General features: G+C 42.2%; 1 protein-coding gene across 2 annotated transcripts in view; it reads right to left on the minus strand.

Moving 5' to 3' along the window:
- mybbp1a (MYB binding protein (P160) 1a) overlaps nt 1–18,153 on the minus strand; it is a 90,328-nt gene that overhangs the window by 6,285 nt on the left and 65,890 nt on the right. For both annotated transcript variants that reach the window (XM_041198271.1, XM_041198270.1), the window contains 2 exons: nt 3,192–3,305; nt 705–806 (listed from right to left, as the gene is read on the minus strand). In XM_041198271.1, coding sequence (XP_041054205.1) covers nt 705–806; nt 3,192–3,305 — 216 coding nt within the window. The remainder of the gene's footprint in view (nt 1–704; nt 807–3,191; nt 3,306–18,153) is intronic.

Consider the following 18,153-nt stretch of genomic DNA (forward strand, 5'->3'; position numbering starts at 1 on the left):
TGATCCAAAGGTGAGACTGCACTTAAGAAGCTAAGCCAGCAAACTTATAAACTTCCTACACTCATCCAAACTTCCCATGACCAGCTTACTCAGTGAGAAGAGAGCTAACTGTCAATGGGAAGATGATAAGGCAATTAAAGGGCTCAATCTTTGATTAGTCCAAGGAATTATCCGATTTTCCTATTTAATGGCATATTCTGTCTTTATTCTTCTCTTCCTACAGCTGAGCAGAGGAGTTGCTCGTGGGGGCAAGGGTGGGGTCACATAGAATGGGATAGCTTCTGATATTCACATAGCCACTCTGTATTATGACCCATTTAGTGATATCATGCTTTCCTGGTCTTTGCTGAACACTTGCTGTCATTTACTTATATAAAACAAAGAATGATGGCGCTTATTGTGCTTTCTGTCTCACTGACACTTGTAACTGGCAAATGCATGTCACACATTGGAAGTTGGTGATTTATTGGAGGAAACTGGAGAAATCTGGGCTCTCCCATAGCGAAACGCTGCTTCAATGGCCTTCTGACATCAAGTCACATGGCCCAAATGTCAACAGCTCATTAACTCCAATGACTTAGTGCCCTCCGCCATCACAGTATACCTGAGTTCTGTGGTTAAACTCCATCGCTTGCATTATAAAATCTGCCCAATTATCATTCATATAAAGGAGGCCATTTTCAGTATTCACTTTGCCCTTTTACCTGTTGATCTACAATCTTGATGAGACCGCTGATCAGCTCTAAGCATTTTACCACTTTCTCCTGGTCCACCTTCAATTTAATCTTCGTCACGGTCCTCAAACACTGCAGAAGAGAAAAAAGAAACAAAAAATCTTTGTAACTTGTCCAGAAAACTGCAACACATTCCACCATCTAAAGAGATTTCCTCCCCTCCTTGATCAGGTTATGGTTCTACAGGGATCAGCTGCTCTCCAATACCTCACTTCCCACTGTCACTGCTGAAGCAGTCTCCTGTTTAGAAATATCTTGACCAAGGACACTCGCAAGCTCATCTGCCTTTACCACTACTGACATCAATGCTTCATGTACTCATTTTTATGTTTTCATTACAGTTCAAATCTCTCCTCCGAGCCCACTTTAGCCCATTCGGGGTTCTTGTGCATCCTCAACTTCCTTCATTCCACCACTGGTGGCCGAGCCTTCAGTCATCGGGCCTTGAGCTCCAAAATCCCCTCTCTAAACCTCTCACCCCTACGTGTCTCTCTCTCTCTCATCCTCAATAACAGCCCCCAAAACTCACCTCTTTCACCATGCGTTTGGGCATCTATACTAATATCTCTTTATGTGACTTGCCGTCACATTTTGATTGATAATGCTCTTGTAAAGCACGGTGGGATGTTTTATTACATTAAAGACGCTATATAAATGCAAGCTGTTGGTGCTGTAGCTGCCTTATGGTCCCAAGGCATCAGTTGCTCTTGTGTACACCGCTAACCCACTAACACTGCCAAAGCAATGTCTTGTGCTTGAGTACACCTTGAAGAGCATTGGCTGCTATCTGGTACCTCAGACAACTGGCCATATAAGTCTCGACAATGAGCAGTAGCAGGCTACCAACTGTGGGAGACAGCACAACAGAGTTTGATCTCATTCTCACACACAAACTTTTCAGCTGAGGCCTCCAGTTAACAATCAAGCTTAGGAGCCCTGGCTGATTTTCCTTCTTCCTATCATGAGGTCAACTATGCACTTGCCACTTTTGTGACATCTTTGTATAGCTTGGGACCAACGAGGTTATCGGAGTCATTTAAAATACATTTCTACTTCTGATCGTTCCTTCTCCAGTCTCTCTCCCCCCAGTATTATAATCACATCATGAAGCAAAACTATCTTTGGGTTCTACTGCTACAACCATAAAGGCAACACAGAACGGGTAATCTTGTACATAGTATGCAATGAAGTTCAAGGGCCATTCATGGGAAGCATCCCTGAACAGCATATTAGCCAAGGCCAGGCCTGAACTGGCAGATTTTCAGACAGCTTATAGTATTTGCTGCCTTTACTCGTCATCTTGTTACTAGAAACATGCTTGAACAATGCACCTTACAAGGACTGAAAGCCTGCTTGACAATAGAATACCACGTTCAGATAAATATTTGGAAGCAAAGCAGAGTTAGATAAATATTTTGCAGCTTTCCTGAATTATTTTGAAGGGAAGTAAGAAATCTTGTATTGTGGAGCATTTCCTTAGGAGACGGAATAGGTTAGATTGAATCCATGAGAAGGCAAAACATAAACGGTCTAGGGGAGAACAGGATGGATGGTCCGTTTACTTTCTTGTGCAATGTAGAGGGCACTAGGTCATAACATTGGTCATTAGTCATCTTTTTATCCTCTCCAGTAGCAGAGAGCATAGTCTCAACTTCAATTGGACACAGGTGAGCTGCAATAAGATCTTTAGTTGAAACAAAGGGTCAGAATTTGCTGCAACCAGTGAGTGGAACTACAATTGCCTTTTTACTAGGCTTGACACTGCCTGATTAATTTCCAGGAGTTTTTGCAGGGCAAAGTACTGCAAGTGGGAGATCATAATGGTGCAGTGCCCTCTGCAGGAGATGTAGGACTTGTGGCTGGCTAAGTAACAATAAATCAAATTGAACAATAATTAACAAATGGGTCTGAACCAAGAAGTACAAGTCAGAGCAGTGAATTCAATATCAAGTTACGTACAGGAAGTAAAATAAAGAGACAAAAAATTGGATTGAGTGAAAAAAAACAAATAAAAGTCCCCAATAATTAAAATCTGAAGGAATGAGGCTTCTCACCTGTAAAAGCTAATTTAGTGTCAGAAAGGTTGGTTTGACAGTAATTAAGATTCATCAATCATTAAAAAGGATACTTGGACTGAAATGCTCAAACCCTAACTTTCTATGGTGAGTTTAGTCTGCATCTACAAGGAGAGGAACTTCATGACGTTTAATCCATTCGAATAGGAAGCCAAACAGTGAGATGCTGTCATCACGTGGATTATGGTGGAGCAGCACATCTTGACCAGCAATTTCAGATTTCTGCTTTTAACTGCACATCTGTGCACTCCCTAAGTTGCTGTTAGATTTGTGTATTAACAATGAGCACCATTAATTTTAAATTTTGGTCCATTTGGTGAATCTCAATTTAATTTATTTGATGGTCATTCCTAATTTATAAACTTTGAAGTAAATCACCCACCTGTTTAATCTGGTTGATGACTTGTTCGATGAGTGCTTTCCCTTCGGTGTCTATCAAGGTCTCTCTCACCTCCCGGGTCTGCAGAGCCTTCAGGACAAGAGAGCAGGCCTGGCCCTATAAAATAGGAAAATGGAATTGGCTAATGCAACACAAAGTGCTAACCAAAACAAAAGCTTTCATTAATAGTACTTTCCCTCCAATTACCCTCATCTGCGTTTCCAGTAAAACCCATTCTTAGACTTATACCAGTTAGCAAAACAGACTGTGTTGGAGATTTTTGAGATAAGTAATGTTACTAGAAAGGAAATGTCACTATTCATAGTCTCTCTTTTTTATCCTCAACACACTTGGAGAGTGCAAGATGAAAACAATGTCAACACATTACCCAATGATTCAAACAATAGAACCAAATAAATCCTAAAAGTTGTAAATTGGGATTAAAACGATAGAAAATAATGCAGAATTCAAATGGTAGATCATCATCCTACCACTAACTGGGAAATGGACTGGGATCTTGATGCTTACTAACGTGACATCAGACATTTAACACAACTTAGCAAGTTAAATAGCAACCACATGTTAAAGACAAACAGACAACTTGCAAGACAACTGCACAATGCGGGTTTTACATGGGAAAACAGGAGTAGGCTATTCAGCCTGTCGAGCCTGCTCTGCCATTCAAACAGATCATAGCTGATTATCTACCTCTATGCTATTTTTCCTCACTATGCCCATATCTCTTGATATCATTAGAATCCAGAAATCTATTGATCTCTGTCTTGAACATGCTCAATGATTGGGCTTCCACAGCCCTCTCGGGTAGAGAGTTCCAAAGATTCAACACCCTCTGAGTGAAGAAATTCCTCCTCATCTCAGTCCTAAATGGCCTGCCTCTTTTTCTAAGGCTGTGTCCCCTGGTTCTAGGCTCACCAGCCAGCGGAAACATCCCATCCACATCTACCCTGTTATGCCCCGAGAGAATTTTCTAAGTTCAATGAGATCACTTCTCATTCTTCAAAACTCTAGAGAATACAGGCCCAGTTTCCTCAATCCCTCCTCATAAAACAAAGACATTTAGCAACAAATGAGTCTAAACCTTGATGGTCAGGGTTCATATTTATAGAGCAAGGCTTTTCCTTTTTGGCAGTGGCCATGACAAGCACAATTACTCTTTATTAATGCAGTACCACCAGGTCTTCAAATTATATCCAAGTTTATACTGCATATATGCAGAATTCAGGATAGGGCTTTTTGACTTATAAAAACAGAAATCTGTCAGGGTAGCAAATCTGAAAAGGCAATCTGAAAATTATGTTATGCCAGTGGCAGATTATTTTGTCCCTAAACCACACATTAGGTTTAAAATATTTCAAACAGAGCTACAGCAATGAAGTGGTGGGACAGATGGGCCAGTTCATGAGTGCTCTCATGTGCTGGAAGCAGTCATGCTTCAGGCAGGAACATTTCTGTAGTATATTTTTTTGTATGGATTCACAGAGATACAGGACAAATATGTTTTTGAAATAGCTAAAACAGGGAAGCCTTTCCCTGCTAAGTTACATGGAAGTTGCTGCCTGTGAAATAGCAGCCAATGACAAGACACTTGAAAAAATTTCAATGAGCAACAGGTAGGATGTCAATGTGCAACAAGACCTGGGTGTCCTCATACACCAGTCGCTGAAGGTATGCATGCAGATGCAGCAGGCAGTAAAGAAGGCAAGTGGTCAGTTGGCCTTCACAGCCAGAGGATTTGAATACAGGAGCGGGGATGTCTTGCTGCAACTATACAGGGCCTTGGTGAGACCGCACCTGGAATATTGTGTGCAGTTTTGGTCTCCCTATCTGAGGAAGGATGTTCTTGATATAGAGGGAGTGCAGCAAAGGTTTACCAGACTGGTTCCTGGGATGGTGGGACTGACATATGAGAAGAGATTGAATCGGTTAGGATTATAATCGCTGGAGTTCAGAAGAATGAGAGGGGATCTCATAGAAACCTATAAAATTCTAACAGGACTAGACAGAGTAGATGCTGGAAGGATGTTCCTGATGGTGGGGGAGTCCAGAACCAGGGGTCACAGTTTGAGGATACGGGGTAGACTATTTAGGACTCAGATGAGGAGAAATTTCTTCACCCAGAGTGTGGTGAGCCTGTGGAATTCATTACCACAGAAAGTAGTTGAAACATTGAACGTTTTCAAGAAGGAGTTAGATATAGCTCTTGGGGCAAAAGGGATTAAAGGATATGGGGAGAAAGCGGGAGCAGGCTATTGAGTTGGACGATCAGCCATGATCATAATGAATGGCGAAGCAGGCTCAAAGGGCCGAATGGCCTACTCCTGCTTCTAGTTTCTATGTTTCGGTCTAGAGCTAACAAATTAAGCCTAGTCATAGCATAAATGAAGTCTACACTGTCTAGATGAGGTGTGAACAAAATTTTGCCATGTTATCCCATGCCTCATTGTACCTTTGATGAAGTTTAATTAATAGTTTAGATATTCAGTAACCCACTTAAATACTCCAGCCTTTTCTGTAATCTAAAGGCAGACAGCTATTGGTTGATGTAAGAAATACATTCTGAAAAAGTTATTTAAATTCTTGCGAATCCAAACTGATTCAATCTGTGTTTCTCAGGCCTTTGCACAATTAAGTTTCCTGCTGTATGTGTCTGATATTTTTTTATTCTTTCATGGGATATGGGTGTTGCTGGCTAAGCCAGCATTTGATGCCCATCCCTAATTGACCTCAAGAAGGTAGTGGTGAGCTGCCTTTTTGAATCGCTACAGTCTATATGGTAACAGTTCCGTACAACTGAATGGCTTGCTAGGCTATTTCAGATGGCAGATTTTCATCCTTAAAGAAGTGGTGAGTCTGATGTGTTTTTACGAAAATCAATGATATTTTCATGACCATCGTTACTGAGAGTAGCTTTCAATTCCAGATTAATTCATTCCATTTATATTAATTAATTTAAATTTCATCAGCTCCTGTTGTGGGATTTGAGCCCATGTCCCGCGAGCATTAAGATAAAAGCAAAATACTGCGGATGCTGGATATCTGAAATAAAAACAGAAAATGCTGGGAAAATTCAGCAGGTCTGACAGCTTCAGTGGAGAGAGAAACAGAGTTAACGTTTCGAGTCCACATGACTTCTTCAGAGATAAAGAGAAGTAGAAATGTGATGAAATGTAATGAATTTTATACTGTTTAAGTGGGGTGGAGCAGGTGAAGCTGGATAGAGGGTGAGCGATAGGTGGGGGCTAAGGAAAGATTGACAGAGATGCTATGGACAAAAGGACAAAGGGAGTGTTAATGGTAGTGGTAAGGGTTAAGGAAGGTGCTGATGGTGGTATAAAGGTAAGAAAGCACAATGTGTAAATAGCAGAACAAGAGTCAGCACTCTGTGAAAGAACAACAGGAATAAGTAACTGGTGGCCCTTTTGGGTGGGGTGGGGGGACGGGGTGGTGGTTGGAGGATAAAAGGATAGAGAAAGGGATAAAAAGAGGGGATTAAAAAAATGAATAAATGAAATACATCTTCCTTTCCACCCCTCCAACCCCCTCCTTCCTCCCCCTGACAGCATTCCACAGGGACTGTTCCATCCAGGACACCCTGGTCCACTCCTTTATCACCCCCAACACCTTATCCCCTTCCCACGGCACCTTCCCATGCAATCGCAGAAGGTGCCCCTTTACCTCTTTCTCTCTTCACCTTCCAAGGGCCCAAAACCTCCTTTCAAGTGAAGCAGTGCTTCACTTGCACCTCCTTCAATTTAGTCTACTGCATTCGCTGCTCCCAATGCGGTTTCCTCTACATTGGAGAGACCAAACGCAGACTGGGTGACCGCTTTGTGGAACTCCTTCGGTCTGTCTGCAAGCATGACCTAGACCTCCCTGTCGCTTGCCATTTCAACACACCACCCTGCTCTCATGCCCACATGTCCGTACTTGGCCTGCTGCAATATTCCAGTGAAGCTCAACGCAAACTGGAGGAACAGCACCTCATCTTCCGACTAGGCACTCTGTAGCCTTCCGGACTTCATTGTTTCAACAACTTCAGACCATGAACTCCCTCCTTTATATTCGCATCTTATTTAATCCCTTTCTTAAAATTTAGTTTTATTTTTTATCTACTTATTTTTATTCAATTATTCATTGTTTTATCCCCTTTTTAACCCCCTTTTATCCCCAAACACTGCCCCCTCACCCTATCCCATCCCCCAAAAGGCCATCTGCTCTTGTTCCATGTTCTTTCACAGAGTGCTGATCCTTGTTTTCCTGTTAACACAATGTGCTTTCTTACCTTTATGCCACTAGCAGCACCTTCTTTAGCTCTTACTACTACCATTAACACTCCCTTTGTCTTGCGTCCATGACATCATTTGTCAATCTCTTCTCAGCCCCCACCTATCGCTGGCCTTCTATCCAGCTTCACCTACTCCACTCCCCTTTAAACAGTATAAATTTTATCACATTTCTACTTCTCTTTAGCTCTGAAGGGTCATACGGACTTGAAATGTTGACTCTGTTTCTCTCTCCACAGATCCTGTCAAGCCTGTTGAGGTTTTCCAGCATTTTCTGTTTTTATTTCTCCAGAGCATTAGCCTGGGCCACTGGATTACTAGTCTAGTGACATTACCACTGCACCAGTGTCTGCCCCAAATACATTATTGTTTAGCTTGAACGGAACAATTGGACAATGAATTATTTTATTCCAGCCCTTTGAAGTGAACCACTGACAAGGGGATCTAGTGCCCAAACCTGTTGTACAGAAATGTTAACTGTTTGACTAATTCATTCATGTCACGTACAAGAGTGCAAGTTCCAGCTTAAGAGAGACACTGATCTGTTTATGTAAACTAATATCTTATCACAAGAATAGTGTTACGAGAGACACAAAATCGTACCAGCTACACAGTTGTACTGTTCAGTTTTGGGTTACAGTACACAGGTGCTTCAAGACTTCAGTACAAAATCCAGGTTCACACTCCAGTGCATTACTGAGGGAATACTACACTGTCAGAAACGCTGTTTTTCGGATGAGACTCTGCACTGAGGCTCCCCTGCCCTCTCAGGTGAATGCCAATGATTCCACGGCACTATTTTGAACAGAAACAGGGTGGATCTCTACAGTGTTCAAGTCAATATTCATTCTGCAACCAGCATTGAAAATCCCCTAATTATCACACTGCTGTTTGTACTTATGAATATACATACAAATTAAGAGGAGTAGGTCACTCAGCTCTTCAAGCCTGCTCCACCATTCAATGAGATCATGGCTGTTCTGACTGTAACCTTTACTCCACATTCCCGCCTACCACCATTACCTTTCACCCCCTTCCTTATAAAAGACTGCTGTGATGTTTCATATCTTATATGATTATATTATATATTATATATTGACTACATTTCAAAAGTGCTTAATTGGCTATAAGGTACTTTAGGACAACCTGAGGCCATGAAGGGCGCTAACTAAATGCAAGTCTTTTTTTTCCTTTTAATGGCAAGGGATCCTCAAAGACCCAGAGCGAAAGAAACAGATCGGCAAATGTGGGATTGCAGGAAGAGAACGGGATCAGGGAAATATGTCTCCGGTCAAGAAGGTTGAAGAGCAAACTCACGCGAATGAAGAACCAGACAGATAGGTCAGAAGGATGTTATTAAGTGATGTTAAGACTGTATTGACAGGGCACATTCCAGTATTAATGAATTACTAAACGCACAGTACTAAATGCTTTTCTAGTTACCACATCAAGGTCCCTAATTTGAATGGACTTAACTCAGCCTCATTTGTAAGTCAAGGTGTGCCAGTGAAACAAAGCTAAATATAAACACCAACTTTTGGCACACTTCCCAACCTGTCTGCTTGAAACCATCAATTGCTCATCAACCGCCAAGCAATACAGCAAACTATTTTAACAATGCTTCCAATTAAGTTCCACCCATTTTAACAGTTGCCACAAATGGGAGGGTTTCAGGATTAGAGAGAATTTGAAAGTTTGCTACCAAAGATTGTCAGAAGCAAAGAATTTCACATTGATCCTCAACCGTGACATGGCAGATTTTAATTAAAGGCACAATCTGTATCCCAGAAGCAGTCTATCAGTGCAGATCTCACGCCACCAGAAACAATCCTGCCAATGCCGCATGCAAAATGAGTGTCCGGTTTTTCACACTCACCCATCCCATCATTAATACTTCTACCTGCGCTCATGAAACTATAGAATAGGAAAGGTCACAAGATGAACAGGAGGGAGAGGAAGAATGAGATGACAGCTGTAGGTGTAGTGAAAACTGCTACATATTCATTTCGATGAGCTGCCTTCCCTGGTAGAACTTTCTGTGTCCCATGATAGTCAGAAACCATTAGTTCTCAGGTATTTTAGTTATTAGGGACCATGGAACTGATACTTTCCATTAAAAGACCCGTAGGCAACAACTGATGAGTTACATTTTAATGTAAATTTGGAATTAGTTTTGTTTAAAATCTATATAGCGTGAGACTGATCGTGTAATCTTTCCCTCCAATTCATTCACTCTCTATAAAGGACGGCAGAGAAAGAAATTGTGTTTTCCAGCAAAGATGCATTCATGATTAGCAAATGCTCTTCAATCTATCAGTGAGATGCTGTTTTTCAGAACACTTTACTGAGAATGTGTTTTCTGTTTTTACATAATAGCTTCAAGCAAAGAATCTTCCTTACAATGTAGAAAAATATCACGAATAGCGTGTGGGAGAATTGTAATCTAGGAGGACTTGCATTTATATAGCACCTTTCACAACCAACAGATGACTCAAAACACTTTATTACTTCCCCAACCTACTCTAAGGGTAAACAGATCAACCTTATATGCTGAAGACATTTAAGAGCTTACGAGCACAATGATATTAAAATAAAATTCACACCCAATAACACACCAATGCTCTAACCATGCCACGACTCCCCTGCCCCAATATCACAACACCGTACAAACCCCCTATTAATAGGATTATTGTGCAAGCTTTACATACACATTTAGGTGTTAAATCTAACAACAAAGCAGCCTAAAACTGACCTCTAATGGCTAGAAGGCTGAATTAATCCTGTATTAGTCCCAGCCTCTGACCAGCTGTCACCTGCAGTGCCTATTCATGATCAGACCAATTCAGAGACCAAGCAAGTAGGCAGAGCGTCACCTAGCATGAGAATCATCAACTCTCATCAATACTCAATGAGATGACAAGGAATAATCAACCGCTTGTGGTCAGAAATGTTTTGAATACATCCGAAATGTCAAAGGAGGATATTATGCAGTTCAATATAACAAATTGTTTTCAGAAGTTAATTGCATAAGGTATCCATTAAGTTCTAAAAAGCACCTTCAGGAAAGGCAGAATGTAAAATAAACCAAATATGGTCATCTATTTTAATGAGTACACAGCTCATAGCTCTACATTCATACAAGGTGGCAAGAGTTCATTTCTACAGGTGTGTGAACAGCATATAAGACCATAAGACATAGGAGCAGAAATTAGGCCATTCGGCCCATCGAGTCCGCTCCGCCATTCAATCATGGCTGATAAGTTTCTCAACCCCATTCTCCCGCCTTCTCCCCTTAAGCTTTGATACCCTTACCAATCAAGAACCTATCTATCTCGTTCTTAAATACACTCAATGACCTGGCCTCCACAGCCTTCTGTGGCAATGAATTCCATAGATTCACCACTCTCTGGCTAAAGAAGTTTCTCCTCATCTCTGTTCTAAGAGGTCTTCCCTTTACTCTGAGGCTGTGCCCTCAGGTCCTAGTCCCTCCTAATGGAAACATCTTCCCCACGTTCACTCTATCCAGGCCTTTCAGTATTCTGTAAGTTTCAATCAGATCCCCCCTCATCCTTCTAAACTCCATCGAATATAGACCCAGAGTCCTCAAACGTTCCTCATATGTTAAGACTTTCATTCCTGGGATCATTCTTGTGAACCTCCTCTGGACCCTCTCCATGGCCAGCACATCCTTCCTGAGATACGGGGCCCAAAATTGCTCACAATATTCTAAATGTGGTCTCACCAAAGCCTTATAAAGCCTCAGCAGCATATCCCTGCCTCTATATTCTAGTCCTCTCGAAATAAATGCCAACATTAAATTTGCCTTCCTAACTACCGACTCAACCTGCAAGTTAACCTTAAGAGAATCCTGGACTAGGACTCCCAAGTCCCTTTGCACTCGAGACTTCTGAATTCTCTCCCCATTTAGAAAATAGTCTATGGCTCTATTCTTCCTGCCAAAGTGCATGACCTCACACTTCCCCACGTTGTATTCCATCTGCCACTTCTTTGCCCATTCTCCTAAACTGTCCAAATCCTTCTGCAGCCTCCCCGCCTCCTCAATACTACCTGTCCCTCCACCTGTCCTTGTATCATCTGCAAACTTAGCCAGGATGCCCTTAGTTCCTTCATCTAGATCATTAATGTATAAAGTGAAAAGTTGTGGTCCCAACACTGACCCCTGCGGAACTCCACTAGTCACCGGCTGCCATCCTGAGAAGGACCCCCTTATCCCCACTCTCTGCCTCCTGCCATACAGCCAATCTTCTATCCATGCTAGTACCTTGCCTCTAACACCATGGGCTCTTATCTTACTGAGCAGCCTCCTGTGCGGCACCTTGTCAAAGGCCTTCTGGAAGTCCAAGGAGATAACATCCATTGGCTCTCCTTTGGTTAACCTACTCGTTACCTCCTCAAAGAATTCGAACAGATTTGTCAGGCATGACCTCCCCTTGATGAAACCATGCTGACTTTGTCCTATTTTACCATGGACTTCCAAGTATTCTGAAATCTCATCCTTAATAATGGACTCTAAAATCTTACCAACGACCGAGGTCAGGCTAATCGGCCTGTAATTTCCCGTCTTTTGCCTCACTCCCTTCTTAAACAAGGGGGTTACATTAGCCATTTTCCAATCCTCTGGGACCCTCCCTGACTCAAGTGATTCCTGAAAGATCACCATTAACGCCTCCACTATCTCTTCAGCTATCTCCTTCAGAACTCTGGGGAAATCCATCTGGTCCAGGTGATTTATCCACCTTCAGACCTTTCAGTTTTCCTAGCACCTTCTCCTTGGTAATGGCCACCATACTCACCTCTGCCCCCCTACTCTCTTGAACTTTGGGGATGTTACTCGTGTCTTCCACCGTGAAGACTGACACAAAGTACCTATTCAGTTCCTCCGCCATTTCTTTGTTCCCCACTACAACTTCTCCAGCGTCACTTTCCAGCGGCCCCAATGTCCACTTTTGCCTCTCTCTTACCCTTTATTTATCTAAAAAAACTCTTGCAATCTTCATTTATATTACTGGCTAGTTTACCCTCATATTTAATCTTCTCCCTCCTTATTTCTTTTTTAGTTGTCCTCTGGTGGTCTCTGTAGGCTTCTCAATCCCCTGGCTTCCCACTGCTCTTCGCCGCATTGTATGCTTTCTCTTTAGCTTTTATGCTGTCCCTGACTTCCCTTGTCAGCCATGGTTGCCTTGTCCTCCCTTTAGTATGCTTCTTCTTCCTAGGGATGAATTTTTGCTGTGTCTCCCAAATTACTCCCAGAAACTGCTGCCATTGCTGTTCCACTATCTTTCTCGCTAGGCTCATCTCCCAGTCAATTCTGGCCAGCTCCTCCCTCATGCCTCTGTAGTTGCCTTTATTCAACCGTAATACCGTTACACCTGATTCCAGCTTTTTCCTTTCAAATTGCAAATTTCAAATATCCGGTTAAGTAAAGCTGTGAATTGCTTCCTGAATTTTACAGTAATTTAAACAGAATTTTTCTCCAGCATAACAGCCCAAACCTGCCCGTGCTCATTATGAATTGAGAATACATGCAACTACATGCAAGGACTACCAAAATTAGGAATATAGATCCAGAAGGGTTGAAACTGTACAGCAGATGCTAAATGAAAAGACACATGAAATGTTAACACACTTTATCTTGAAACTCTAAGGCCCCAGCATATCATCTATTTCACCTTCTTTAAACTCCAATATCCATTTGCAGTAAAGAATACCACGCAGTGTTGCAATTCAACTGCAAATTCATGGACAAGTAACGCTAGCAGGAATTTTGTGCAGTGAGCTCATGCCCACTGGGACTTCATGCAAGATGTAACTGATTGCATTCAGGGCCTTCAAAGAGGAATCGGAAATATACAGTTTAATAAATCCCATGCTGCATATCACTTCCAGAACAGTATAACGTGCACTTTCATGTCTGTATGCGACTGCAATCAAATAGGACATTTTCATAAGATCATTGGAATTCCCCCTTTGACTATCAAAGCAAAACTATAATCTTCCCCCACACCCCGTTTGATTTCATCAGATGATTTAATCTGATTTAGTCCTTTTGAACAGGAAGAACATTCCAAAGCTGGCATTCCTTAATGAAAGAGTTATTAATTTAGTGCTGTTTAATTCTACACTAATGGTAATTAATATTTTATCAACGATGAATTTCAGTATGGTTCTTGTATATGGTTTCTAACAAGACTCCAAGACCAACTGCTCAACTCCTGCAAGATTTTTCTCTTTTACCTTTTGCATATTGTATGTGTAGGTGAGTGCCTGTGGGTTGAGTGGAGATGGATCCTGGGCAGAAGTAACAACGTGCCACTTTAGGATATGCTCAATGGACTAGCTAGTCTTTTATCTGTCCAGGTCACTGGCCTTTCACCTCAGGTCTGGCTTCGAATCCAGGTTAGAGCAGCTGGGTAACCCTGCTGCCTCCTAATGTAATGGGCCTTACTTGAAATGAAATTGGGCACAATCAATTTAGTCCTCAACAGACAGGCACACAACATAAAGGTACCTCCAATTTGGCACTAGCAAGTAGGCTCACTAATAAAAGGCTACAGGGTGGCTAGTTAAAAAGCTTAAATGTACATATAAAGAGGGGTGCTCTTTGGAGGTTAGGTGTAGTTGCATTGTTGTGAGGAGGTTTACTCTGCTTTCAAGCCATGCTATACCTGAAATGGAAACAAGAAATGCTGGAAATACTCAGGTCAGGCTCAGGCGAGAGACAGGGTTAGCATTTCAAGTCAATGACCTGACCTATACCTATATATATATCTATATCTGACCTTGGAGCGTTGAAGCAGTGTATACTCTTGTGAGTAATGGCCTTCACTGTTGTTGCATCCACATTCTGGACCTGCCTGCCTTACACCACTGAGAGAGTATCTTTGCAAGGTTCAGTGGTTCACGATAGCCCACTGCCATTTTTCTCAAGGGTAGCTAGGGATCAGCAAGGTCACATCTACCAAAGTCTGCCATCACCCAAAATTTCTGATTTAAAAATCTGGATTAAGCACAACAGGTGGTAGGAAAATGTGAAACCACAACAGGAAAGTGATGCTGGTGGGGAGGGGAATGCTCATTTCACTCATAAGTGGACCGCTAACATAAAGGTGAGCTACTTTAAAACCACAAAAGTACAACACTGTAGATACTGGGAATCCGAAATAAAAACAGAAAATACTGGAAATGCTTAGATCGGACAGCATCTGTGCAGAGAAAAATAAGAGTTAATGTTTCAATTCTGTGACTTTACACAGTTCTGGTAAAAGGTCACTGACCTCAAATGTTTACGCTGTTTCTCTCTCCGCAGATGCTGCCTGATCTAAGCATTTGCAGCATTTTCTGTTTTTATTTCATAACCAGTCTTTGATGATTGCTTAATGATTCACAGGTCTTATCTGGATTTCAGAACTGGTACGTTCTGGCATGAACTGGTTGGGCTGAACGGTCTGTCTGGTGCCATATATCCTGAGTAAGTTTAACATCCAAAATGACCACCAATTCTTGCACATTCTCACCCCTACACCAACCCCTCCCTCAAAATTTTTTTTCCATTCTTTCTTGGGATATGAGCATTACTGGCAAGATCAGCATTTATTACCCAACCCTAACTGCAAGAAACATGGGAGCCAATTTGTATATGGCTTGGCCCCACAAATAGCAATGAAATAAATGGGCCACGTCATTTACTTTTCGTTAAGTAGGTCTAGAAATAAATGCTGCTGAGTGCACAGAGACTTTTCTACACTGGTGCCAAGGGATCCTTTATGTCCAGCTGAAGGCTGATGGGCCTTCAGTTTAAAGTCCTAACTTGGTACCTCCTGCAGTGCAGCATTCCTACAGTACTGCACTGAAGTGTTAGAGTAGATGACAGGCTCAGGTCAACAAGGTAGTAGGAGGCATTGAAGGGTTAAGGTACAAGGAACCAGAGTCTTTGTTCTGCAAAGAAGCCACAGCCATGGTTATTAATAGTAAACTGACTGTGAGCTCAGCCTGCACATATCTCTGGAATGTTTTCAGATTTAGTGAAGTCATATTTTTCTCACACTGCTCTTTCACACAACACATAATGACTGCACATGTTCTCTCTACATTCTTTACTACAACACACACAAACGCACAGGTATTTTATAGCGTGACTGGACTGCACCCAGAAAAACCAAGTATACAATTAGTGAATTTGGATCACAGCCTCTTAACGCTCCATACAACATCACTCCAATAATTATCCAGGTAAACATGCTAACACTCATGATGGTGCTGAAGTATTGTAGTTATCAAGGGTTTGGGCACAAAAAACACATGCACATATGCACTGTGTTCTTGTCCCCAGCACCTATCACCCTGACTCAAACTGATTGGGAAGCGAATGACTTAGAGAGGGCAACGGCCTCTTGAATGATAGGGGAGTCCATTATGGGGAACTGGCAGGCAGGTAGATTTGAGGGCAAGATCAGGTCACCCATGTTTGAGCAGACTAGAGGGTCTGTATGACCTACTCCTGCTCCTATTTCTTATCTTTTTAATGATACAAATCGAAAGGGGGAAAGGTAACTTGATTTTATTGACTGGATCAACAAAATCATTTTAATAGATGGCATGATGTGAGATCAACAAGGATACCTGGCTTTGTCCCAGCTGGAGAGGTAAGGTACAATTGCAGCAAGGTAATAACTATTTTCAGTACATGAGTGGCAAGGCAAACTCACAAGTCAAAGTTTTGATGTCGCCCAGTAATTACCAGGGATGGTTAATTCTAAAAAGCTATGTGGTGCCAGAAACAGAATAAGCCTCAACATTTTTATCCAACATATTAAACGGGGGGCGCTAGAATGGCCATTAGTTCTGGGGGGATTCATAGGGCATAGAGTCAGGTGGGTTCAGTCAAGATTGGAAAAATGCCCCCCTCTGTTTCTCGGTTCTGTCAGGACATCACCCTTTAGTCATGGGGCTTCAGCCTCCAATCTTCTCCTGGGAAGACGGATCTGTATCTCAAGTGGGAGCCCCTCCAGCATCTGCTGCATGGAGCAAAGGATGTAGTTAAATAGACCACCTCCCTTGTCACTATCAAAAATGAATTTGGTTAACTAACACCAGTACAATAAAAGATGAGCCTCTACAAAGCAAATGGTTTGAGAGTTAGCCTTCCTAAATGTGTTACGACAGAGGGGTTGAATAATGAAAGGAGTCTGTCAGCTGATGAGACGTAGCCTTGTCCAAAATGGATAAATAAATACAGTACCCTCACCCCCACCCCCTGCCCTAGCTCCTTTGCAAGTGCCTGCCCTTCTGAAACCCATTCTGGAAGCTGCACTGAGCGGAAAGTCTGAATTCTTGTTGCAGGTTCATTAATCCAGGATAATCACAGCATTCAAGCAATTTCAAACCACAGGACACCAGAGAGTTGAAAACACCAGTGATGTAGCAAAGTCTGGTTAGATAGTCAAACTTTAGGACAATGGAGGTGCAGAAAGCTGCATTCTCTTTGCATGTGCTCAGCATGGTGTGGGGTCATGCAGACTAAATAGGAGCTAATTAGTGGAGAAATGATTACCTTGACTGAACAGTGCCACAGATTTGGATAACAACAGCACAGTTAATGGATAAGGGGTAAAGAAACGCAAGTTATATGAACCAGATGATGGCAACCCAGTTTGAGGTCTCCTCGTGAAGGGTGACAGCACATTTTGCAAATGTTACTGCAATGTTTCTTAAAGCATACTTTTACAAATGCAGTCACAGCCCTCCCAGTACATTTCCAATTTATTATTCCCAACAGAAAAATTGTGCCTATGACTGTTTCTGTACCCAATCATTGCCCACCAATTCCTGCTAGAAAGTATACAAGATAGAGCTGGACTTAGCTGTGATGCCTACTGCTGCTGAACAGCCTGCAGGCTCCCATGTGAAGACGGGCTATCTGTTGAGGGATAAGGTGGCAGAGGGGTACCTGCAGAATCATACCCTAATGCAGCTGAATGCCCTGAGGAGACGAGCGATAAAGAGAGGAAATGAAAGAAATTCTTATAATACTTTGATAGGGAGGCACCCTCTTTTAAGGGATTGTACTCCTAGCTATGATTGTTGTTTATGATTGTGCAGATTACACTTTGGAACATGGGACCATGAACTAATTGAAGTCCCTCTCTTCAAACTGTAGCAATGGTTGTACAAAGAAAAACTTCCATTTAGGCAGTACTTTTCACGACCACCAGACGTCTCAAAATGCTTTACAGCCAATTAGGTCTTTTTGAAGTGTGGTCACCATTGTAACATAGCAAACACAGCAGCTAATTTGCACTCAGCAAACTCCCACAAACAGCAAAGTGATAACGACCAGTTAATCTGTTTTTTGTGACATTGATTGACGGGTAAGTATTGCCCAGGACACTGGGGAGAACTTACCCCCTTTCCTTTGAAACAGTGCCACGGAGTCTTCTACATCCACCCCAGTCGGCAGATGGGGTTTACTGTTTCACTTGAAAGATGGCACCTCCGACAATGCAGCACTCCCTCAATAAGACACTGGAGTAAATAAACTATTCCGGTCTGACAGTCCTCACAAATTGAAGCCTACAGAGTTTGTGCAATGAAATTTACCAGCAGCAGTGCAGACTGGAATGAGATGTGCAGAAGCCTGAGCC

The sequence above is a fragment of the Carcharodon carcharias genome, chromosome 10 (assembly GCF_017639515.1).
Source record: "Carcharodon carcharias isolate sCarCar2 chromosome 10, sCarCar2.pri, whole genome shotgun sequence".
Classification (NCBI taxonomy): domain Eukaryota; kingdom Metazoa; phylum Chordata; class Chondrichthyes; order Lamniformes; family Lamnidae; genus Carcharodon; species Carcharodon carcharias.